Below are 25,794 nucleotides of genomic sequence, written 5' to 3' on the forward strand. Positions count from 1 at the left end.
TACAGAAAATTCTCAAGTTGTTTGTTTTTTTAAAACTTGATTTTAAGTCAGTGGTTAGGAACTTTACTTCCCCACAGAAACAATGGCAAGTAAGATAATAACACATGTCATGCTTTGATATTTTCAAGAAGCTTTCAAACCTACGTTCTCATTTTGATTTTGACCAGAACCCAGTGAAGTTTTGGGACAAGAATGAACGTGCCCATTTTACAGGTGAAATGAGTGAGGCTCTGAGAGATGAAATGGCATAGCCATAGTCTGGTAGCTAATAAAATGGCAGTCCTAAGTCTAGAACCCATGTCCTTGGATACCTAATTCTATGCTTTCTCCATTCTGCTGTTTTGATTCATATTATATTCTCATACTAGCCCACACAAAGCGTATGTAGCCTCTAATTTAGTTGAATTACAACAAGTTTTGATGAGAATGGCAGGAAATAATAATGTTGCAATACTAAGAATTTGAATACTGAATACGAAATAGCTTTTTATCTTGGAGGCTGGTGCTTGATGAAAAGTAGTTTATTTAGAAAAGGATGAGGAAGTAGCTAGATGATTTTATGGAATTCCTACAGTTTCTGCCTACTTTACAGGGCATCAGAGGTTGATGACATTCATTCTTTATTATGTCTAATTACACTTTAAAATTCTTGGCTTTCCTTTTCTCTGATACAAATAGATTTATTCTTGTACTTGGTCTTATTTAGGGCCATTTTTCTTTTCACTTACAAAAGGCACAAAGGAGGGAAAAAGATAAAGGAAGAAAGAGGTTCAGGCAGACATATATGGTAAGACAGCTAAATTTCCCGGACATAACTGGATAGGACTTGGAAGAGGAAAAGTATGTAGCAAGGGGGGCTAGACATATTCTCATATGTATATATGAGAAAAGAGTTCCTCAAGTGGAATAAATTAATTTGTGATCCATAAAAGATAATGGAAAGGGAAAAGAAAGGTAGGATAGCATGACAGCTGTGTGGTCTGTGTGAAGGGGACTACAGAAAGGAAAGAGACTTTGTATTTGATAATTCCAAACCCTGATCACCTGCCTAGTACCTTTGGTCCAGAAAAACTTGGCTGCTCTTTGGAGGATTAGCCTTGGGATGGGTAGGAGGATCAGGGAGGCCATTTGTATGTATGGGATATTGGCAAATCATGGATTTGTAACTCACAGAATGCCTAAACTCTATGCAGTTCCCTTATTTTATGTGTATACTTTGTGTACATCCACATACATAATGTGTACCTATGAATTATGTATGTAATTACCTTAATTTTGCCTCTTTCCACCTGAGTCTTATAGAAACAATACACTTACGTTGTCCCAGTTTGCCTATTGTACTTCCAACAGATTTCGCTTTTCTGTTAGCATTTTTTTGGGGTCTAGTTATATATTCTCTAGCAGACATCACTTTGAATTACAAAGCCATAAGTTAGCACCTCAAGCCAGTGGTTTGGGCTCAATTTCTCTGCAAATAGCTTGTGCTCTGTGCACATAGTCACGTACCATAGAGCATCACTGGAACATTTCCTCTATAGGGAAACTTCAAAATAATAGTAGCAGTTGGCATTTAAAGTTTACCTTAAATGCCACTTTACGTGTTACCCAATGTGTGAGGTAGATGCTATTTGGGTAAGGCAAGAGGGGACTGAGACTTTGAAAGGACAAGTGACTTGCTCCAGTTATAAGGCCAGGATAGGATTTGAACTCAGGTGTTTCTGACTCCAAATCCCGTGTTCTATCTACTACACCACCCAACTGCCTCAAAAGTGATACTTTCTTCAGGTTCTCCTCTTCTCTGCAGAGACAGGTGACTGACTACGGGGATGGAGGCTTGCTTCATGTCTTGGTTAATGTGGCTGAACTGCTTTTTTCTCCACCCCCCCCCCACTTTTTTTTATTTTGTAATAAGGGATGGTTTGCTGAGAAGGGATATATTCAGAAGTGAAAGTGACATAAAAGCAAAACAAAACTCCAAAAGAAAAAAATTAAATAAAAATATTTTTAAAAGTCCTATTTTCCCCCAAATAGCAAAGAATAGATTTCTCTAGCTAATGGAGAGAGTTAAAGAGGTATAAACATTTTAACATCTTTTGGGGATGTGGCAGCAGTTTTTGGAGGCTCAGTAGGTGGAAAATATCTAGTTCCAATTACTCCCCTTTTCCTTCAGAGTTTCTAAGATGACCTTTTCCACCCTGGTTTTTAGAGCAATTTTCCTATAATATACTAAATAAATCTTGAATATCCAATTAGATGTTCTACATTTACAAGAGGCAGAAAGAATGTAAAGACATTTGGGGGTGATGAGAGTACTGTCTGTTCTTTTCTTAGGAAATTCCCAGAGACCCCATCTCCAATCACCTCTGATTTATTGAGGAATAGAATCTATGGTCTGTAATGATAGAGGCTATCCAGAACATAAGGGTGGGAAGAGGTGTAGGGCAGAGGGAAGAATATAGTATTTTGATTTCTTTGAGGGAAATGAGATGAATTAACTCTCTTTCAAAGAAGATGTTAAGTTTTTAGAAGCCTGCGTCCCTCCAGATAATTAGCTGAAGTCAATTGGGTAAGAGATTCTCAAGTACTCTGAATAAGTCCCTAGGAGGGTATACAGACTAACTTCATGGAGAGATGCCAAACAGGCAAGCAAACTGCTATGTCTTTGTCAAAAGTGATCAAAATCCTATTAAAAACAAAATTGGTGAAATTTTAACATTTGTAATACCCAAGTCAATATAATATTCATATATATATTATATATATGCTTGACTTTAAAAAAGGGAGAAAAAATGCTTTTTAAAGAGCTGTGATTAAAAATTAGTTTAAGGAGAAAGGAGAAAGCTTTGGAAAAGCTGTCAGCAGTAAAGTAGGAGCAGGAGATAATAATAATATAATAATAATAATAGTTTACATTTATAAAGCATTTTAGACTTTACAAAGCACTTCATAACAATCCTATGAGAAACCCAACAAAACTTGGAGAAACTGATCCCCAGAGAGATTAAGTGACTTACCTAACATCCCACAGCTATAATCAAAACTGGAATTTGAATGCAGGTCGCCTGAATCCACGACCAACACTTTTTCCATTGGGTTACACTGTTAAAAGGACTAACGAGGAGTTATGAATAAAACTGGAGAGCGCTCATCTGTTGTGGGCTAGGATTACAGGGCTCTGTGTCTTTCAGCATCTTTCCAGAATGAGAATTATTACAAGACTCTCAGTCAAAGTCACCTCTCTGCCACCCCTTTGTTGCAGACCCCTGGAGCTAAAATGTCTGCACTAGCTCAGGACAGGAAATTATCTGGCAATCTGTCCTAATCATTCACTTCCCTTTCACCCCAGGAATAACACTGGCTCATCCCCAATTGTCCCCATTCTTAAATCTCACCCTACATATCATAATATAAATACTGCATGTAAAGTGCTTTGTAGACCTTAAAATGCTACATAAATGCAAGTTTTGATGCTGATGCTGATGAATATTATCATTAGGCATATAAAACTGCCTGCATGTTGCTAGACTGGCAAACAGATGAAGCCCCAACAGGAATTGTTTGCCAGGAATGGACTGAAAAAAACTAAGCATGCACCCATCTCCATGGCCTAAGTTATTGCTATGTAGGTTATGCTCTCACAGATAATAATATATATTATTTCGGAGCACATATGCTATGTACTTAGAAGTGGCCCAAACTGAGGGATAGCCTTAGCTCCAAAGCCAATTTGTGGTTTTCCTAGCTATTTTCATAACAAGTTCATCAGATTTAAAGCTGGGAGAGATCACGTAGCCTGCATTCATTTTCAAATGCAAAAACTAATCCTCTTCCCCCCACTCCCAGTTGGGAAGATCAAACTGGAATTTGAACCTAGGTTTGCTATTCCCTCTCCTCCTTGCCCTGTCTCCTTTCTAGCAAAAGTCTCCACCTGCCTGGGCTTTCTGAAACTGCCACATTTCTCTGCCTACCCGGAGGGACCCCAGCTATTGCATCTGGGGAAATTGTTCCCAGACAACCCCAAGCTCAGTGTTGCCAGCTTTACTCTTCTTCTGCCCACTGCCTTTGCAGGACTGGTTTGTCTAGCTCCAACAACCTCCTTGCTCTGTTTCTAAAGTAATTTTCCCCTCCCAGACTCTTACAGGTAACAAAAAAGAAGATTAAGGCATTTGACTTTTCCACGAGAAAACTACTTTGGTACATAAGCCCTTTTCTGAAGCCTGCCGCTTCTGCTTTCCCTGCCTGTAGCCTGGCCGCTGGGTTTCTCTTTTATCTCCATTTGATTCTGGAATCCTGGTACCCACTGTTCCCCTGAAAAAAAAATGCGGCTATCTGGGAGACATACTCACTTGCGCCTTGCTCCTCTTAGAATGCTTCCAACTAATCCGCTTTAACATCTTGGCTGACTGTCAGCTTCTCACTCCTCCTCCTCCTCCACCAGAATTTAGGAAATGGAATAAAAATCTAAGTCCCCAAAGCAGCACGCTCAATGGCTGGTGTGACTTTACTAGGGGCTCTGGCTGGCCCCAGGCACAGATGACTGGCTTCTAGCAGCTGGGTCCGTTTCTGCTCATTCTGAGGCAGAGATCATTTTTGCCACCTCCAGGCACAGTCAAACCCTCAGTGCCAGATTGGGGCTTTGACTGGAGAGGCACCGAGCCTCTGCTTTGGGCAGAATCACATGCCCACCAAGGCCACCTTGTGAGTCACTGGCATCATGCAGCGAGAGATCCAAGATGGGCATTAATAATGAGCAGCTGACCTTTCTTTTCTGCCACACCAGAGATGCTGCAACTGTTGGCAATTTCATTTGGATGAGGTTTATGCTGCTGTTTCAAGTCTACCATTATTATTTTTTTTTCTCTCCCAGAAAGAAATGACAGGCTGAGCTGGTGGCAGGAATTCAATGTTCTTAACGCAGGGAGCAGTAAGTCCAAGGTTCACTCTGCTCTAACTCCCAACCTTGGGAGGAACTCAGACCTGTAATTAGGTACTTTTGCTCCTAGGCAAATACCACAAATTGTGCCTGAGGTAAGTGGCATAGTGTGTGCCTTTATTTGAAGAGAACCTGGGGGAAGGAGCTGGCCATTTGGTAGTTCCTACTTTAACTAATGATTCTTTCTAACTGGGTATTAAGTTCTGTTGTCTCTAGTTGCTGAAGGATTGCAAGTGCTGCTAATACCCTCCAAATTTGACACCATGGGGCAAAGCCCCATTGTTCTACCTTAGTTATAGCTTTGGAGGAACTGAAATCTGAACCAGTCATCCCTGTATGTTGTCTTATAGAAAATACGCAATCATATTTTCTTTCTCATCCCTATTTCTCTTATGTGAAGTAATAAGCACATATAATGCTAAATGCCACCCAGGATGAACATATGAAAATTTATTTGGGTGTTCTGAAGGTACTTGTGTTAGTCTTGGAAAATGGGAACTTGTGAAATTTTCTACAACTGAAATATATCTAGGGAAATAGCCCTAGTCTGAGTTGGATGATTGTTTTCTGAAAAAACAAAAGCAAACTCCCCTCATTTGCTTTTTAAAGGATTGGTCTCTCTCAAAGTAGGGTTTTTTAAATATGCTATTGAGTTTGAATCAAAATATTAAGTAAAACAGTGCTGCCCTGATTTATTTTGGCAGGTGGAGCTGGGTTGAACTTTTCAATTAAAATGGTACTTTACCCCCTAGTGAAATAGAGCAGCTGGTACCTCATATGGAAGCCCAGCATCTGAGAAGTTCTTTATTTATTTATAAAAAGGAAAAAGCCTACATCATTGGCTTTTCCCATGACACTAAGTTTTCTGAGCACCATCACGCAATACAATCATAACATGGAGGTGGGAATAAAGCTGGGTTTGTGACCAGGGTTAGGCAGCACAGATGAAATGAAGTTGAGATGGATATATAACATGTTGGAGGATAGAATGGGGACCCAAAAGGAGCTTGACAGCTCAGTACAATGGGCTGAATAGAATGAGAGGAAATGTCATGAGAATAAATGAAAAGTCCAACATTTGGATTAAAAGGAAATCAGCTGGATAAAATGTTGACAAGGCCACAGGTCTTATGAAAAAGACCTGGGGCTATTAGTAGAATCCAGTATCGATATAAATCTTAAGTGTGACATGGCAGCCAGAATGTAAATAAAATCTTAGGCAGCAAGAGTAGAAGCATAGTCCAAATAAAGGGAGGTGACCATACTTTACTCTGGTTAGAGGAAGGTGATCAAGATGATGAAGGGACTTTAAATCAAATCTGGGTAAGATTGCTGAAAGGAACAGGAGATGTTTATTCTGGATAAGAAAAGACTGAATAAGAGAAGAAAAGATGGGACGTGATGGCTGTTTTTAAGCCTCCAAAGAATGACAATTGGCCAGAGGTAGATTTTGATTCAAGGAGAGCAAAAATTGCCTAGCAATTAGTGGTATCTGAACATGAAATGCCTTCTCCTCTAGAGCTAGGGTTGCTCAAAATGGCGGGTCTTTCAGCAGAGGTAATATGACAACTTGTCAGGCCTATGGTAGAGGAGATTCTTGCTTCGGTTAAGGGTTGGACTTGATGGCCTCTGAGGTCTCTTTCAATCCTGAGATTCTATGATTGATGGATACATCTGATATATCATGGAGGGCTGGTAACCAAAGCATCAATGAAGACTGCCATATTCCTACTCCCTCCTAACACACTGGTGAGAATTTTCCTTATCTCATCTCTTTAGAGCAATAAAGATGATGTTCTTTGAAAAAGAATAAATCTTGAACTCATCCCTAAGAGCTAGGGCATGAGACACTCAATCCTTGCCCTGTATAAGAGCAAGAGGAATGACTTTAGAAAACTAGTCCTTTCTTATCTCTACCCTCCCTCCAAGTATTGCCAGAGCAGTACCACATGCCCTGTCCTTCATCAATAGACAACCAAATGACCAGAAATGCTTCAGTGGATTCCTTGATGAAAGATGGACCCCAAATGTCAGTTCCTCTTTTAAAATTTGTTTCTTGCATTCCTGTCTCCATCTCCTTCACCATAGCATGGCATGTATGAGATTTCTCCCCACAGGTTCAAAAAATCTCTCCCAATTCTGATTTCTTCATGTGTTGTGTCCACACAAGACTTACTCACTCAGGTTGAGCCATAATTATTTGTCCTTACTTTGAAACATCATTAAAGAAGGAAATACACTGTGCAACTGTCTTGTCTTTCTCATTAAACTAGAAACTCCCAGAGGGCAGGGATTATATTCATTTCCCAAAAGGTTTGTTATTCAGTTAACCTACTGTATAATCTGTATACATTTCATCATCCCTCCATGTTGTCTCTTTCAAATACCCAAACTGGAGTTTCAAGGGAAAATAGAGTCAGGTTGTGGAAATCTCAATTTTCTTATTACTGCTGTTAAAAAGGCCATAAGGTGAAATAATAATAAAGAGTGATAATATTTTTATAGCATTTGACCTTCACAACAATTCTGGGAGGTAGGTGGTAGACATATTATTATTCACCTTTTATAGATGATGAAACTGAGGTTCAGGAAAAGACTTGCCGACGGTCACACAGCTAGAAAGCTGGGCATCGAAGTCAGGTCATCTAACTCCAATTCCTGTGTTCATTCCATATGGCTCTAGGATTTACATTTTGAGTTTTCTGCTCTGTGCAGTGAAACATCAATTTTCTCATATTTAAATAAGCGCATGAATGTAGTGGAAATTGCTGGCATAGCAATTACATTACATTACACTTTCAGGAGGGAAGAAGTTAAGGCTCCATAATAAATGTGAGCTGATGGAAAGAACACCCAGGTGTGCCCTGTCCCAGCCCTGGGCTTTCCTCCCGAGGTGATGCTGGAAACAGAGAAGTGTTGTTCTCTGGGTGGCAGAATGTTTGTTTTGGACTTAAAAGTGTTTGATCACAAAATGGGAAGCAATAAAAGGAGCAGAACGGCAGACCATAACCTGCCCCAATAAAGAAGTGTTTTATGGGTCCCATAGGACTCACTGGGGCTGTGGGCTGAGTGAGAAATATCTCCAAAAGACCCGACCACAGCTTCTCTGCTATTAATATAGTGCATTTAATGGGCTGGAGTTCCACCGAGGGGTTCATGCATGCTCAGGCATCACGGTCAAATGGAGCAGGCTGTCACTGGTGATCCAGGAGACATATCCCTGGGTAAATCGCCTTGGCAGTCTTTATAAACTTGTCAAATGAAAACATTGCACAGTGTGAGGTGTATGAGATTTCTATTAGCACCAAAACTTCAGATGCACTACACTTCCAGATCACTGATTTGCTTTTTAGGGCCACAACCCGGTATTGTCTTCACTGGAATCTTCAACTCTAGGGATCTCATCCTGTCTCTATGACATCTTCTAATGAGGAATGTACTTGAAGCATCCCAGAGAAGAATGAGTCTTATTCTTAAAGACTTTTGCTAAGAGATTCTCTAGTCTCCCCTGTTACTGGTTTCAGGATGTGATACCTAGCCCTGCTGGGAAGTCCTTCCTTATGTCTAATTGAAGTCCTTCTGGCTACCCTAGAAGGCCATTTTTCCCTTTCTTCTTTAAATTAAGAGTGAGGTGAGAATGAATTGACTCTCATAGAATCATCGACTTGCAGAATCTCAGAGTTGAAAGGACCTTCAGAGGTAATGTAGTCTAAGATAAATCTGAAGAGAAGTCTACTTAAACATTCCTCAACAAGTGGTCACCCGGCACCTACTTGAAGAACCCCAGTGACTGGGAAACCATCATCTCCCAAAACAGCTACTGTGCTGTTGGACACCTCTTGCCGCTTAGAACGTTCACCATAAATAAAGCCCAAATACGTCCCTCTGCAACACCCCCTCGATATTCCGCATTCCATCCTCTGGGATCAAGTAAGATAAGTCAGATCTCTCTTTCCCATGAAAGTTCTTCAGATACAGGGTGTCCCCAAAGTCTTAGCATAGTTTTTAGCTGTTAGACAACTATTCTGTCCCTTTAAGTCTTCTTCCCAGGCTAATGGTGCCCACTTCCTTTATAGGGGTTCTTAACCTTTTTTGTCTATGTCTTAGACCCCTTTGGCATTTGGTGAAGTCAGAATAGGGGTATTAAATGCATAAAGTATCCAGATATACAAAGGACCCCAAAAGTGAGTTCCTCTTTTAAAATTTGTTTCTTGCATTCCTGTCTCCATCTCCTTCACCCTAGCATGGCATGTATGAGATTTCTCCCCACAGGTTCACAAAAATCTCCCCCAATTCTGATTTATTCTTATGCTGTCTCCCCACAAGACTTACTGACTCAGGCTGAGCCATATTTATTTGTCCTTACTTTGAAACATCATTAAAGAAGGAAATACACTGTGCAACTGTCTTGTCTTTCTCATTAAACTAGAAACTCCCAGAGGGCAGGGATTATATTAATATTAAAATCCAATTATCCAAATATGGTGATAAAACACTAACCATAACAATAAGAACAAATTCATAGGCCCCATGCTAAAAACTCCTGGCTTGGCCATTCTTTATATGGCACGGTTTCCAGTCCAATCATTCAAGTTCCTCCTGACATTATCTTGTTTGTTCAAATTGTGGCTAAAATGTGGTTGCCCAGAACTGAATATAATACTCCAGATATGGGCTGTTCAGGGCAGGATTTATCATCTCTCAAGTTCTGGCTTCTATCTATGTATCTATTGACAACTTAGCTTTTTGGCTACTAGATCTCATTTTGACCTTTTTATTGACTGAAAGCTCCATATTTTCCCTCACAAGAGCTGTTGTCTACAAATGTTTCCCTATCTTGTACATATGAAATTTACTTTTTGAACCTGTGCTCCTTTCAGGATGCCAAGGAACAGCCACTCATTTGAAATCCACAAAGCTAGCTCCTTTCCCTCTTCCCAGCCTGACTCCAGCTACCCTTCTGCCTGTACAGTTTCTATGGACTCTTCTGGGAGAAGGCTGGACCACCCCAATGCCCATAGTAGTGTCATGCAGTGGAAGGAGTCCTTCACTTTCTTCACCATGGAGTCAGAAGACCTGTATCCACACCCCATCTCTACCATTCCTCAGACAAATGAAATCGGTGTCTTAATGCAGTGGACAGAGCACAGGATTTAGAGACTAAAGACCAAGGTTCAAATCCTGCCTCAAACACTTACTAGCTGTGTGACTGTAGGCAAGTCATTCACCTCTCTCAGGCTCAGTCCCTCATCTGTAAAAAAGGTGGTCAGACTCAATAACTTCTGAGATTACTTCCACCTCTCTATTTATGATTCTATGATGCAAATTATATCGGACATTCACTTAACCTCACCTGGACTCAGTTTCTTCATCTATCAAGTGGGGATGATAATACCTTCCTTATATAACTCCCATAATTTTCATGAGAATTAGATGAGACAATAAATATTCAAATATTTAGTAACCGCAGAGTGCTATATCGGTATAAGCTGACATTATTTTTGATGACATATGTTTGTCCAGTATTCTCATGTGCTCCCTCAGCTCCAGGCTAAAGGAGCTTCCTTTAGAGATGCCTGTATCAAGCAGTACATTATAGGAATTCTCCACGTTGCTCTTCTTTTGACCTAAGTCAGTTTTCTTGTATGGTGACTGACAGCTCTTCCCAGCCTCTCTCTACCTCCCTGTCCCAGTTAGTCCTGAAGCAGGATAATAGCTTCCTGTCTGTGCTTTTAGTGTTTGTTTAGTGCACTGATTATCCTCATTCCTCTCTACTCATCATCAGCTCATCCTGAGTTTCCTGGGTTTTGCAAGCCATTTGTGAGTTCTTCCACAAACCCTCTCTCCCTCCTCCCCCTTCCGCAGAGCCCCCCGCCCCCTTCCACTTCCAGGTCCATCACCAGATGGCTCCTAGCTCAGGTCCCCATTAGCATGCTAAAACAAAAATCCTCATTAGATCCATACTCAGCTTTGGGATGTCCCAGACTTCTTTCTTCTCTGATAACATTTGCATAGAACATCTGCAACGCAATCATACTCCAGTCTTTTCCTCTCCACTCAGACTGGACATTCCCCCAAACCTCAGAGATTCCATTCTAGGCAGGCAATATTCATTTCAGAACTTTGTCTGAGAGCTTCAGTTCTGTTCTGGGAGTACTTCTTAGGCATTTAGCATGTCAGGGCTAAGCACACCTGGCAGTGAGTGGCATCCCACCGCAGACTGACCAGCACATATCAACGTGGTTACACAAAATCTTTTTTTTTTGGAGGGGGGAAGGCAAGGCAATTGGGTGTAAGTGACTTCCCCAAGATCACACAGCTAGTAAGCCGGATTTGAACTCAGGTCCTCCTGACTCCAGGGCCGGTGCTGTACTCACTACACTAGCTGCCACTAGCTGCCCCCACAAGATCTTTCTTTACCACTGTCTAATTAATCTGCATAGCTTCAGTAGATATCTTCACCTATGTTACTGGCATCTCAAACTCAGCATAAGAAGCTATGGGGCATAGTGGAAAGAGCCCTCGGTTCTGAGCTAGAGGACATCAGTGCACCTGCCAACTTTGTCACCTACAATGTGATAGGGCAGCTAGGTAGGGCAGTGGATAGAGCCCTAGGCCTGGAGTCAGGAAGACTCTTCTTGAGTTCAAATCCGGCCTCAGGCACTTACTTACCAGCTGTGTGACCCTGGGCAAGTCACTTAACCCTGCTTGTCTCAGTCTCCTCACCTGTAAAATGAGTTGGAGAGGGAAATGGCAAACCTGTCTAGTACCTTGCCAAGAAACCCTAAATGAGGTCACAAAGGGTCAGATACAACTGAAACAACCGAACAACAACAACAAACTGTGTGATAATGGGCAAGTAATTTCATCACTATAGGCCTCAGTTTCCACATCTATAAAATGAAGAGGATGGACTAGATGGCCCCAAGGCTCCTCCTAGCTCCAAATTTGTGCTACATACAAAACAACCCACACAACCCTAAAACTCGTTCTCCTTCTAAACTTTAGCATTTCTACCCATGATGCTACTGTCCTCCCTGGCACCCAGGCATAATACCCTGGAGTCCTCTCGGACTCTTTTTCTCCCCTCCCCCACGTCTAATCTGCTCTTAGGTCCTACTGATCGTATCACCATGCAATTTCTTCTATCTCTTCTCACATGGCCACTGTCCTGGTTCAGGTCCTTATCCTAGTCCTCCTCCTCCTCCTCCTCCTTCAGTTGCTGTATCTTCTCTCCACCGAAAAAGAAAAATGACCTTGTATTTCATATATGTTTGTTTTTGTGTATGTTATTTCTCCCCAAAAGAACTAAGTTCTTTGAAGGCAGAGACTGGGTCATTTTGGCCTTTCTATTCCAGACACCTAGCACACTGCCTGGCACCTAAGTAGGTTCTTAATAAATGTTTACCCCAGCCTCTAGAAGGTTGGGATAAATTCTCCAGTGACTAAAGGTTTGAATTCTTCCCCACGACTTTGAGTCTAGAAGACCTGCATTCAAATCAGACCTCAGACACTTACTAACTGTGTGATCCAGGGCAAATCACTTAAGTTCTGTTTATCTCAGTTTCCTCATATGTAAAATGGGAATGATAATAATACCTACATCCCAAGGTTGTTGTGAGAATCAAATGAGAAAATGTTTGTGAAATGCTCTTTCCTTCCTTCCTTCCTCCCTCCCTTCCTTCCTTCCTTTCTCTTCCTCCGCCCCTTCCTTCTTTCCTTCCTTCCTTCCTCCCTTCCCCTTCCCTCCCTCCCTTCCTCCTTCCCTCCCTCCCTCCTTTCCTTTCCTTTCCTTTCCTTTCCTTTCCTTTCCTTTCCTTTCCTTTCCTTTCCTTTCCTTTCCTTTCCTTTCCTTTCCATTCCATTCCTTTTTTCCTTTCCTCCTTTCCTTTCTTTTCCTTTCCTTTCCTTCTTTCCTCCCTTTTCTTTAGAAATAAACAGACTGTTCCCTTCCTCTGACACATGTTCCTTAACCCTCGGGGCCAGCATCACTTAAAATACATGAACCACATGGGACAGAGAGAACCCTTTGGAGAAGGAAAGGGGAGAGGCAAATTTTGAAGAAAGTTAAATGAAGCCTTTTCTTGAAGCCTGGGGCTTAGCTCTATCTTGGGCAGGATGCAGAACTGCAGAATGCAAATCTTTTTTTTTTTTTACCCCTTCCCCAGAGAGGCAGGATCTGCTACAAAGCAGATGACCTTAGTTTTGAGAGAAAGAGTAAAGTCTTAATCTTTGGAGATTCTGAAGAACAGAGGAGACAACTAGCTTTCCTGGATGACGTGGGCACTCACTTGCCCAAAGGCAGGAACCAAGGCCAGCTATCATGTGGTCCTTTGCAGCTTTAGCATTTTCTGATTCTAAAATTGACTTCTCTCCTGTTGCTCCCTCTGGGTGGTTATTTGCAAACTCCCTATGTACTTTTAACCCCTTTCAGTATTTCTCTTAGGCTGATTGGTCCCTCTGGCCTTGAGACTTAAGGACGTCCCAGGCTCTACGACCAGAGCTATGGTCTCCTTCTGCTTAGCCACCTTTCATTCCCCGTATCCTTCTTCGCTCTCTCCCAAGAGACTGGAGACAGATTTACCCCCCAGATGGTGGCTCCTTGCACAACAGGCTGGGCACTGGAACATCAGCTGGGTGTTAAAGCCTACACAGTTCCCTTTCCAGCCTGTCACTAACAGAACAGGATTTAGGCTCAGATGCAAGAGCATGGGAGAATGTGCCATGCTGGTCTAGCTATCCCTGGAAGCCCTTACCAAACTTCCTCTTGTAATGGTTTCCAAAAAATGCACATGCACAAAACTTCCCTCATTTAATGCCTTATTCTCTCCCAGTAGTTTCATGCTTATTCTTTTTCAGTAGGACGTAGGAGATGATTGTGGGTGGACAATGAAAGAGGGATTGGGGTAGCAGAAAGAAAGCCGGCAACACAATAATCAGGCACTGTAAGGCTATGCTTGAGAACTGCATTTCCTTTTCATTTTAGGACTTGAAGGAAAGGCAATTCTGAGAAGGGAACTACTTTTAACAAAAATGAGGCCAGGGAGCTGAAAGAGTCAACAGCATATAAGCTACTTCTGGGTTTCTCAGACTTCTTGAAGTTTAATGCCTCCATGTGCCCTGGATCTCCCATTACCCCCAAATTAAAAGTCAATTGCCTCCCCTTGTGATCAGAACATCCATGTCAGGATGAAAGATCTAAGAAGAAGCTCGACCACCTCATTCCTGCAAGCCAGGAGTTTTCTGCTGTCATCCAACAACTGTTTGCAGTTCTATAGTTCTGGTATTCATGACTCAACTCACTCCCACCCCTGGATCGATTCCTGTGCTCTGCCACTTGGGGCCCCAACTACTAATTTGAGAAACATCTTATATCACTTGAGGCTATTCCTATTCAATGCCCTGAAATATAAACAAAAACACACACAGATATAAATATATGTGTGTGTCCGCACGTAAATTTGGTGACAAAGAAATAAAACATCTGGGGATAATTTTCATGAGTTACCCAGTGTAGGAATCTTGAGTCTCCAGAATACAGGCAATTTGTACTAAAACCAGGGGTCCAAACTGTGTGAAAGAGAAGGACCAAGTATGCACTCTTAGTTCTAAGAATGGGTACAGAATATATGTGGAACTGGGTTCCTATCTTATGTCCAAGTTCTTGCCTTGAACCATAGAATTCCAGGCAATTTGTACTGAAACTGGGGGTCCAAATTGTGTGAAAGAGAAGGACCAAGTATACACTCTTAGATCTAAGGATGGGTACAGAATATATGTGGAACTGGGTTCCTATCTTATGTCCAAGTTCTTGCCCTGAACCATAGGATTCCAGACTAGGTGAGCTCTGTGCCTGGAGTCAGGAAGACCTGAGCTGAAATCTAGCCTCAGATACTTAGAGTGGATAGTGCCCGGAATCAGGAAGACTCATCCTCCAGAGTTCAAATCTGGCTTTGGATACTTACTAACTATGTGAGCAAATCATTTAACCTCAGTTTGTCTCCTTTTTATCATCTGTAAAATGGGGATAATAGCACCTCCCTCCCTGGGTTGTTGTGAGGATGAAATGAGAGAACATTTGTAAAGCGCTTAGCACAGTGCCCAGCATCAGTAAGCACTGATATAAATGTTAGCTATTATTATTATTAGCTATGATACCCTTGTCATCCTGCTGTCAGACCCCTGTGCCCAGGCTGCCCACTTGCCTAGACTGTTGTTAATTATCTGCTATTTGCTCCTTTCTGTTTATTATTTTTATTTATTGTTATTTAATTTATTATATATAATTTATTATTCTGTTTAAATGAACATTTTAGATCCTGGATGCTGTTTGGACCCTTGGCTAAGAGAACCCACATCCTCTCTTTCCTTCCCATAGACAGAGTGCCCAGTTTCATACTGATTTTTAGATTCCTACCTCATGTCCATACCTCCCATAGCTAAGCCCTCACTGCTGTTTCCTATATGCTTTGTCACAAGCTTTTGTCTCTTGGTCTGTTGGTGTTGACTCTGGGACCCAGCATTGATCATCAGTCTGGTCTGGTCTAATGAAGCTTGAGCTTTAATTCCACCAATAGTGCTTTAATTCTATCAATTCGGGTGAATTAGATGAGCCTGATTCTCTGGCATCAAATCCAAGCCTTGTAAAATCTTAACATACTTGTGAAATGCAAACATATTTCATTTCCAAATGGCCATAATCAAAGCCTAAGTCTTCTACAGGCAAATAAGCAATTAGTTTTGCAAAGAAAAGTATAACTAAAATACAATGGAGAAATTTACTATTCTTCCCACTTGAATACATTTATCAGCTTTTAGTCTGTAACCGTGACATCCATATTGAAATTCCCTCTAGAAGTTTCCAATTATAAAGCTTTTTGTGGGTTGAGTCACGTTTTGGCACCCAACTTGTTGGTCTGGAATTTTCCATTTCCATCCTAAGAAATCGCAGGATTTTGTGATTATATAGATTTAGAGCTAGGGACCTTATAGTTTATCTAGTACAACTCCTTCAAAGATCTTACAGATGTGGAAACAGAGACCCAGAAATGCTAAGTGGCTTGTCCTGGTTCTTCCCTGAATGAAACATTGTTAAATTCAATAGGCGAAACCTAGTATCAGTCCTTGACAAAGGTGCAGTACTCTCCTGCCATACTTAGTGATATCTGAGGGATGTTACAAGTTCTTGACTACCTGGGCTACCACCTCACTGTCCTGCTCTCCTACTCTGCCTGAAATGCCATCATCAGTTACTCTAGGTTAGACAATAAAACCTAGAATATTGTTTTCTGAGTGTATCCATGTGATCACAGAAGGGAGAACAGATCCTGAGGGTCTCCTCTACTCCTTACTTGTGAGTAGATTTTAGTTTTTCAGAAAGCTAGCTATTAACTTGGAAGGTACAAAGCATCTGCTTCAAGAGGATGAGCCAGACAGCAGGTAGGTGTCATTGGTTGGGTTGAGTTATGGAAGTGATGAGCTCTGAGGGATGAGGGATGTCATGAGACAACATCCTAAAAGGGCAGGTCTAGAGTTGGAGAAAGACCCCGTTGTATGTATTGGGCGTAGGGGATCTAGGTTCCAAAGAACATAGCAGCAGCTAAGGAACCGGGCTTTCTACCACCCTCATCTCCAATTCTGTCCATTCCCTCTTCTCTCTCTGGGCCATGTCTAACACTCCTGCTCTACCTTCAAACTTTTATAAAACAAAAGGGAATGTAAGTCTTTTATTCTAAAAGGTCTGGCACAAAAAAGGTGAAAGATAATGCCACATAAATAGATGCCTAGATAGGTAGTTCTAAAGCTAACTAGATACTGCCAGAGAAATTCATCCATGGGGTCGACATTTGAAAAAAAAAAAGAAAGTGAAAAAATAGGTAGAGGAAAGGCACCAAGAACAGATTTGTTCATTGGGCTCCAGGGTCTTTCTTGCTTGATATAAGGATAGGACTAATAAGTATGGAAATGAATGGACCTAAGCCATTTTTTCCCCTCAAATGCTTTAAGCCTGAAACTTCCTTATTAGACCCACATTCTATATTTTTGGGGGCCAGTGGGAGGCCACAGGTAGGAGAGATAGGGAAGTACTTTGGGAAGATACGCAAATTCATTTGAAACAGTGATTTTAAAAAATTGTGGGACTATAGTTTGAATTTTTTTTTCCACAGTGGAACATGGATGTGATTAACAGGGAAAGACAAGTAAAATTTGATTGGTGGGTCCTATTCTGATACTCCTACCAATCTCTGCTTTCTCTCTCACTTTCGCTCTCTCTCTCTCTCTCTCTCTCTCTCTCTCTCTCTCTCTCTCTCTCTCTCTCTTCTCTCTTTTTTCTCTTCTCTTTTCTCTTTCTCCTCTCTCTCTTTCTCTCCCCCATTCCCTTTCCCTTCTCCTTCCTCTCTCTTTTTCTCTTCTCACCTCTCTTTGCCCTCCCTTTCTCCCTCTATCTTTCATACCAGGAAAGAGAAATAACAGGAAACAAATGTGGAGGGAGTTGAGGATCAGAAAAGTTGGGATGTAGGAGAGAGAAAATCCTGAGGGGCATGGTGGACGTCACCATTTTCTACCAGTAAAATTAAATAATGATAATGAGACCTTGCAAAACTCTTTTAAAACAGATCCCCCCTACCTTAAAATACAATGAGATGGTAGATTGGAAAAGAGAAGGGAATATGAAGGCATGCTAGCAGAGAAATGCCAGGGGATGATGCGCCTATGTGTTGCTCTGAGCATGGGAGGTCACTGTAGCATATGCACCAAAGACAGACTTCACTGCTTACATCACTTTCCACATGACCAGCTCTACCAGCTCCTCAGAAGGGTCATTAAAAAGAGTTTCCCAGCCTACACAAAGTTTAAACAGCTAGGTTGCTCAAATACATGGAGCACTGGACTGGGAACCAAGAAGGCCTGAGTTTAAATCCTGCCTCAGAGTTACTAGATGTGTGACCTTGGGCAAGTCACTTAACCCCAGCCTTAGTTTCCCCACCTGTAAAATCAGGATAATAATAACACCTTCACCACAGGACTGTTGTGAATTTCAAATGATACAACATTTGTAAAATGCTTTAAAAATATTAAATCATTATGTAAATTCTCATTATTATCATAGATGTTGCCATTCACACTGTTAGACAGAGGCCTCCAAGTGTCTTCTGTCATCCCCTCATTCTATGGTTAGGACACTTTGCATGGAGGTACAACTAAGAAGGCAGCTAAATGGCTCAGTGGATAGAGCGCTGGGCCCAGAAACATGAAGATTAGAGTTCAAATCCAGCCTCAGACACTTACTAGCTGTGTGACCCTGGGCAAGTCACTTAACCTCTGTTTGCATTAATCCACTGGAGAAAGAAATGGCAAATCAATATCTTTGCCAAGAAAACCCCATACAGGATCACAGAGAGTCAGACATGATGAAACAACAACCACCAAGAGAGCATTTTTTTTTGCATTGGCAGTGATAATCCACTAAACTTGGGTTCACTGGACCTGCTAAGGCAGCTGTTGGGGAAAAGGTTCCTTCATGCCTTTGGTCCAGTAGAAAGCAAGTGCTCTGAGGTCAGGGGATGATTCTCATTTTATCTTACTGTCTTGGCACTGAGTACAGCGCCCTACTGTGGAAGGCACTTAATAATTCCTTGTTAATTGCTATTCTTTTTCCTGTGCAGGTTAGGGGTGAAGGAGAGAGAAAATAGATTTTTGTACATTAAAAAATCAAATCTAATCAAACATTCTAAAACAAAGTTTGTTGGATTAGATTGAATTGGGTGGGATAAACTGATCTCTCTAGAGCACATCTAACATCCACAGTCCTCTAGCCCTTTCTCCTCCACCAGCATGGTTAATGGAGAGTTAACTATATAAAAAGCTTCCCAGAGGAGCTTTGAGTCTATGTTGGGCACTGACACCAAGAGACCCCTTTGGGTTCTGTTCATCAATTTGTCCTGAATCGGCCCTCCTGGTTACTCCTTTCCAAAATACCGTAACCAAACCTTTTTTTCTAGGACACAACTAGGTGGTTCAGTGTTTAGAGTACTGGACCTAGAATCGGAAAGACCTGAGTTCAAATTCCGCCTCAGAGACTTACGGGCCGTATGACCCCAGGAAAGTCATTTACCCTTTGTTTGCCTTAACCCACTGGAAAAGGAAATGACAGACGACCGCTCCAATATCTTTGTGAAGAAAACGCCATGGCCAGTACTGGTATGCTATGGTCCACAGAGTAATGAAGAGTCAGACACAACTAAACAACAACGTTTCCTTTTTTCTATTGTCCCAAGTCAGGAGACTTTCTGAAATCTCAGACTACACTTTAGCTAGTTACTCAGATACCTGGGAGTAAAATGTTTCTTGGTTTTATAAGGTTTGTTGATTGTTAAACTTATAATTAAAAATAATTTTTAAAAAAGATAATGAGGAGGAATTTTTAAAGCCTATTGAAGATCACTGAGGGAAGAGAATGTGTTTAATCTTTAAACTTTGTATTTCCTCCAGCACCTAGTGGAGTTCTCTACCCATTATTAGCTATTGATAAATTTTTATTGGATTACAAAAAGAAAAGTGAGTATGGGGGAAGGGTAGGGAGGTACATTACAATATAGTGGAAAAAAGTACTGGATTAGGCATCCAAGGACTTGGGTTTGAACCCTGTCTCTGCCACTTACTATATGGCTTAGGGGAAGTTGCTTTTTTTCTTTATGAGACTAGATTTCTTCATCTGTAAAATGAGAGGTTTGGACTAGATGGTCTCTGTAGTCCCTTACAGTTTGAGAGCCTGTGATTGAGATGGAAATATCCACCAGTCTAATAACGCCTTTCCTGTTGAAGGAAGAGCAGTGTGCAGTCAAGGAAGATACTACACTGTGTTATTTATCTCTGTTAGAGTGTTGGAATGTTAGAGAAATTGAATGAAATATTCATGAAGACCTTTCATTAAACAATTTTTTTTTCTTAAAGAGGTGGTGTTTCTATCTGTATTTCCACCAGGAATTACATCTAAGAGGCAAACCTCTACCTCTCTCTCTTTTTTGCCTTCTTTGCTTCCCAAAGCTCTGATCCCCTGATCAGAGTCCCTTGGCACCCGGGTCATACAGAATGATTTATGAAAGTAGAAAGAGATGGAATGATTCTATGCCTTCCATTCCATTATCCCCTATTATGCTGCTCCCCACTTCTCCTATCGCTTCCTGCTAGTCACCACTGGCTTTTCAAGCCCTCCTCCTTTCCTCAGCTCATAGTGCTCAAGGGAAGGGACCTAGAGGACCTGCCAAATAAGGCAGCTAGGTGGTACAGTGGAGGACCTGAGTTCAAATGTGACCTCAGACACTTACTAACTGTATGACACTGGGTAAGTCTCTTTTGTTTGCCTCAGTTTTGTCAACTGTAAAATAGGGATCATAATCGCATCTGCTTCGCAGGGTTGCTGTGAGGATCGACTGCGATAATATTTGTAAAGCGCTTAGCACAATGCTTGGCACATGATAAGTGCCATGTAAATGTCACTATCGTTATTGGAAAGCATATTCCGTTACTTCACAGACAGAGGGATTAATTCACTATTTTGATCTTTGTATTTGCTGGTGCCTAGTACAGTGGCTGGCATATAATAGGTGTTTAGTAAATGCCACCTGGTTGTGTGTTTGAGGCTTCGAGAGAAGAGCAGGGGCGGAATAACGAAGGCCCCAGAGGGATCAGGGTTCTTTGCTCTCAGTGGCTCTGAAGTTCTGTGGGCTCTTAAGAGAGAGAATAGTCCTTCTGAATAGGGACTAGAACTGGATCCAGAACAGTAATGTAGCTCAGGTGGTATTTCTCTTGGCAAGGAATGGGCCACAGTCACACATGCCCTTGGACTGGACTCTATTATAATTTTCATATGTTCTTTTTTTTTAAACTTAACCCCCAAATTTGGAAATACAGACTTGGGGGTCAGAAAGCTTGGCTTGGAGTCTTGGCTTTGCCAGATATTGGCTGTGTGACTTTGGACAAACCTCAATCTCAAAGGGTTCATTTCTGCATCTTTAAAATGAAGGGGGTAGAGTTAGGTGATCTTTAAGCTCGAATCTGGGATTGGCAACAAGCCACCCAAAGAGTTACTTCCTGACAACAAGAATAATGGAGTTGTTTTTCCTCCATGAAGGACACAATACGAGAGGAAGAGGACTGGAAATATTTAGAAGGGAATCAGGTTCGATTAAAAGCTTGATAGTGAAGGTCAGATGATGGACACAAAGATATGCAATTGTTGTATTTATTTGATTATTATAGGGATCTATCATGGCTCATTATCCTGGAAGCCCTCAAAAGAAGGAGAATACAGATTTCCTTTCCTTTCTATCTATTTTCATTGAATCCATACATACACAGCAAGTGTTCAGTCCCAGATATTTTGACTGACCTCCTTCGAGTAGAAATTTCAAACACAGAGCCTGCAAGTCCCACAAGGCCCACATCACTCCCTGGTATGGCCCAAACCTGATTAAAGTGTAGCTCCTATCTGATTTCAGTGTGCTGCTATATTAACTATAAATAATATGATACCCATATAATAATCATAATGTCTATTATATGATGTATAATATAATAAATACAATGTATTTATTATAGCAATTATAATAAATTATATAATATATGGTTATATTATGTAGCAATACATAATATATTATATAATTATAAAATATGGCATGTATTTTATAATTATATTATTATATATAATATAATATATTATATTATATATTTTATATATAATTATATACATATATATGTATAAACATGTGTGGCCTCCTAAGTCAATACGCAGCCGTCGGGGATCCTTATTTACAGTTTGGTGGTCCCAGGTCTATGTGAGTTTGACACCCCTGCCTTTGGTGATATTCACTGGTACTGATCAGTGGATGCTGATTGTTGACCTTCTAGGGGAATTCAGGACTTGGCCTCTTAGAATGGATAAATAACTGGAGACTTGGGTTCTTCTAGTTCTGATTTTGTCTATCGTTAGTTAGCAGTGCGAGTTTGGGGTAAGTGATTTGATCATTCTCTGCATTAGCGCCTCCTTCCTTCATGAAATGAGGATATTAGGATTGAGGATCTGTAGGACCCATCCTTCCTCTGGTAGCCTATGCTTCTATGTCCCATGGGAGTCCTAGTGTCCTATCCATGAGCCTCAGCTCTGTCTCCACACACAATTCCACTGATCTGAATTGCTTGCTTTGTGGACAGAGTCTAGGACTTGAAATTAGAGGGCTTAGGTTCAAACTCCAGACCCACCACTTACTGTGTGACCTTGAGTAAGTCATTTTATTTCTTGGGACCTCAGTGTTTTCAGATATGAAATAAAAGGGGTTGGACTAGATGACCTCTAAGTTCCCTTCCAGTTCTAAATTTGCAATCCTACGACTCCATGAGAAAAGAAGGCATATGGGGGAGCTCGCTTGGTCCTGAGAACACTTGCTAGAAGATAAGTTCCAAGCTAGGCTCACTTACCTGGGAGGAAGGAAGAAGAATGACTGGAGCCTGGGGTTTCCCCAAGCCAGATTTCAACCAGCAGCCATTTCCTCAGTTCAAGGCTCTGTCTCTGAGTCAGAGGCTTTGGTGCGAAAATGCAGAGCCAGCTTGGGGGAATAGGGGGGCAAAAGACCCTTGAAACTGGGGACCAATAGGCTGTGTCCATACATGGCAAATACTCCAAAACAAGGTTGCATTTACAGGACAAGTCTAGATGAAATTGCTAAACATGGAAAATGAGGAAGAGAAGAATTATCTTAGTACAGAGTCTAAGAAGAAGAGAGAACCTCATCCTTCTCCACAGTCAAAGAAGGCTTTCAGTGCTATTCTGCCTGAAGGCAAGGGACTGGTTAATTGAACCATGGAAGTCTGGGAACCTATGCTCAGGGAGAGTTTGCTACTCCAGAGTGATGTCTTAAAAAAAATTAAAGGTCTATATCTTTAATTTCATTGGTGTAAGCTGCTATAGATGAGGAAATTCTCTCTATCAATACAGATCTGAAACTGTTCTTCCAATTAGAATCTTAGAGAATTGTTTGAGGCCCTGAAGGGGTTTAGAGATTTTTCCCAGGATCATAGAGCCAGTAAATATCAAAGATAAAACTTGAACCTAGTTCAAGTGAGATAATATGTGTGTAAAAAAGCACAAAGCACAATGCCAGTAACACAGCAAGTGCTATATAATGTTGGCCATCATCGCCATCATCATCATCATCATCATCGTCATCATCATCTTAGTTATTATTATTGTTGTTCATTCTGTCTCCGAGGCTAGCCCTCTATCCACTATGCGAGGCTGCCCCTGGAGTGATATCAGGGCTATTTACTTTATAATTACCCACAGGATTTAGATAACATTTCTGTTCTACTGAGAGAGACTTGGGTAAAAATCCTAATTAATTAGTAACAAACTATCAGGCCGAATAGATAGTCCCAAATGTAGAGAATGAACATGAGGTATGGACACAGCCTGTTCTCCCAGCCTTAGGGGGAAGGGGGGGAGACCAGCGCACCAGGCCAGGCAGCACCAGCGCCAGATGGTACTTAAGGCCTCAGAGCTTCACCAACAACAAATGCCACCAACATGCAGCAGAAATGCCAATTTCATTCCCATCCCTGCCCACGCTGGGTGGGCAAGGCTGGGACGTACGCGCGACCATCACAAAGGAGGGAGACCACAACATTCAGACAGTTGGATTAATCCCACTGCCCAGCTGGAGGGGGGTCAAGAAATAGTCAGGGCCATAAGTGCCCTTCCTTTCTCTCCCCACGAAAGACCTCACAACACATGCTTACTTGGCTTAAGACCTGACACAGCTACCTACCCGTGTCGTCGCCAAGATTGACACATCCTCTCCAAACTGCTTCACACACTCTGTCCTCGTTGCCTCTGCCCTGGGGGACTGAGTCCCAGGATTCCAAACAGGTCCCCTCGGGAGAAAGGTCATATCACCATAGAAAGCACCGTGGATAACGTTCCCACCATCCAGCTGTACCCTGGCCATCCTCCAAATCACTCTCTTGGGCTGGCATTCAAGTCAGTATGAACATAAGGAATCAGCAGTCAAAAAAGACGCAGAAAAACTGCCCCAAGACTTCCCATCCTTTTGGAAGGCAGAGCATTTGAGAAGGGGAGGGGAAGGGATGTCGAAACTCGCTCCTTATTACCGCCTCTTATCCTGACAACTCTCTCGAAGTGTCTGGAAGACTGACCAAGCCATCCTAATCCTCCATCCCCAAAGCCAATGCAGTCCCCATAGCTGACATACCTCATCTAGCCCTGCTCCAATGCTCCTCTCTCCCCACCCCGCTTCTGAGTTATATTCCCTCTGAGAATATAACCTTCTCAGTTAGATCCCCCAGGTGAGAGGCTTCTTGGGGAAGGGGGTCTTCCCAGCGGGGCAGGAAGTCAAAAAGTCTTGGGAGTGGGGTGGGGAGCTAGGAAACTGTCCTACCTTGTCACTGTCGACTGTGTTCTGGGAGGTTCTGGAAGCGATGGAGATGGTGTCTGGTTGACTGCTCCCATCCCCCTGGCTGTCAATGTCATCTACTCCATCCCTGCAGGGGAAAAACAAGGGGGAAGGGTGGAGGGAGAGGGAATGACCATAGGCTTAAGAAGCACACAACAGTTTCCATCTGGAAATGGTAGAGCACTTTCAGGCAGGGATTTGGCTCAAATCACCCAGCTGGAAGAAGGTTCACTCTGTGATTTTCAGTGATGTCACCTCTGACATGGGGCAAAGCCCATAATCACCATGTTGGTGGCTGCAAGCAGAATGACCCCTCCCCCCACAATTCCCCAGGCCAGCACTGGGCACAGGTCTATAAGAAGCAGCAGGAAGACACATCATCTTATTTAGAGCCCAGCCTCTGGCCAGATGACAAACATAGCTGCTAGTGACCCTAGAGTGAAGGCTATTCAGGCAGCTCTGCCCTGGGCTGTACCCAGGCTGGGGGTGGGGTGGGCAAGTAGACCATAAATAATATGGGGCTCTGGAAAGAGGCAAATGAGCAGAAACAGCAGGGTAGCTTCTGGGAACTGTTTGACCTTTTCTTGATTTGTGCTTCTTAACGTTGGTGGGGGTGGGAGGGGGATAGCATGTTTTGTTGTTGTTCAGTCGTTGTCCAACTCTCCGTGACCCCCTTTGGGGTCTTCTTGGCAGAGATACTGGAGTGCTTTGCCATTTCTTTCTCCAGCTCATTTTACAGAAGAGGAAACTGAGGTGAAGTGACTTGCCTAGGGTCACACAGCTAGGAAGTGTCTGAGGCCAAATTTGAACTCAGATCTTCCCGACTCCAGGCCCAGTGCTCTATCCACCGCATCACTTATCTGCCCCCATGGCATGTTGTAGAGGAAAGAAAACCGAGCGGGGGAAGCAGGAGATGTGGATTCTTTTAGTCCTAGCTCTCCTATTAACAGTAAGTCACTTCTCTCTGGCCCTTCATTTCTTTACATTAATAGTTGATTCTTTGAACTCAAAGGTCCCTCCTGGCTCTAAGCACAGGGCTAGGCAAATTCTGCAGGAGGGATTTCTCTTTGGCAAGTCTTTGACACTGGAGACTCAGCTTCTGGCTGCTAAGGAAGTTACTTTCTCCCCCTGACACTTTGGTACCCTCAGGGACAGTTGTGGTACATCAAAAAACGTTTTAAGACTTGAGTTCAAATCCTGAATCTGCTACTTGTGTGACTGGGCAAGTCGCTTTGTGACTGTAGGCCTCAGTTTCCTTGTCTGTAAAATTAAGAGGTTGGACTAAATGATCTCTGGGTCTCTGTCCAACTCTTAATCAACGACTCTCGAATCATTAACACAGGCTCCAAGATAAAGGTGCTAGTCATATCCTACATCAGCCTTTGGATAGCC

General features: G+C 42.1%; 1 protein-coding gene across 1 annotated transcript in view; it reads right to left on the bottom strand.

The window, feature by feature from the left end:
• LOC118839981 (kalirin) overlaps positions 1–25,794 on the bottom strand; it is a 413,338-nt gene that overhangs the window by 7,918 nt on the left and 379,626 nt on the right. Inside the window, exons 31-32 of the mRNA XM_036747488.1 lie at positions 24,388–24,490; positions 23,758–23,958 (exon numbers count right to left, since the gene is read on the bottom strand). Of these exons, the coding sequence (XP_036603383.1) occupies positions 23,758–23,958; positions 24,388–24,490 (304 nt within the window). The remainder of the gene's footprint in view (positions 1–23,757; positions 23,959–24,387; positions 24,491–25,794) is intronic.

The sequence above is a fragment of the Trichosurus vulpecula genome, chromosome 2, assembly GCF_011100635.1.
Source record: "Trichosurus vulpecula isolate mTriVul1 chromosome 2, mTriVul1.pri, whole genome shotgun sequence".
In the NCBI taxonomy this organism is placed as follows: Eukaryota; Metazoa; Chordata; class Mammalia; order Diprotodontia; family Phalangeridae; genus Trichosurus; species Trichosurus vulpecula.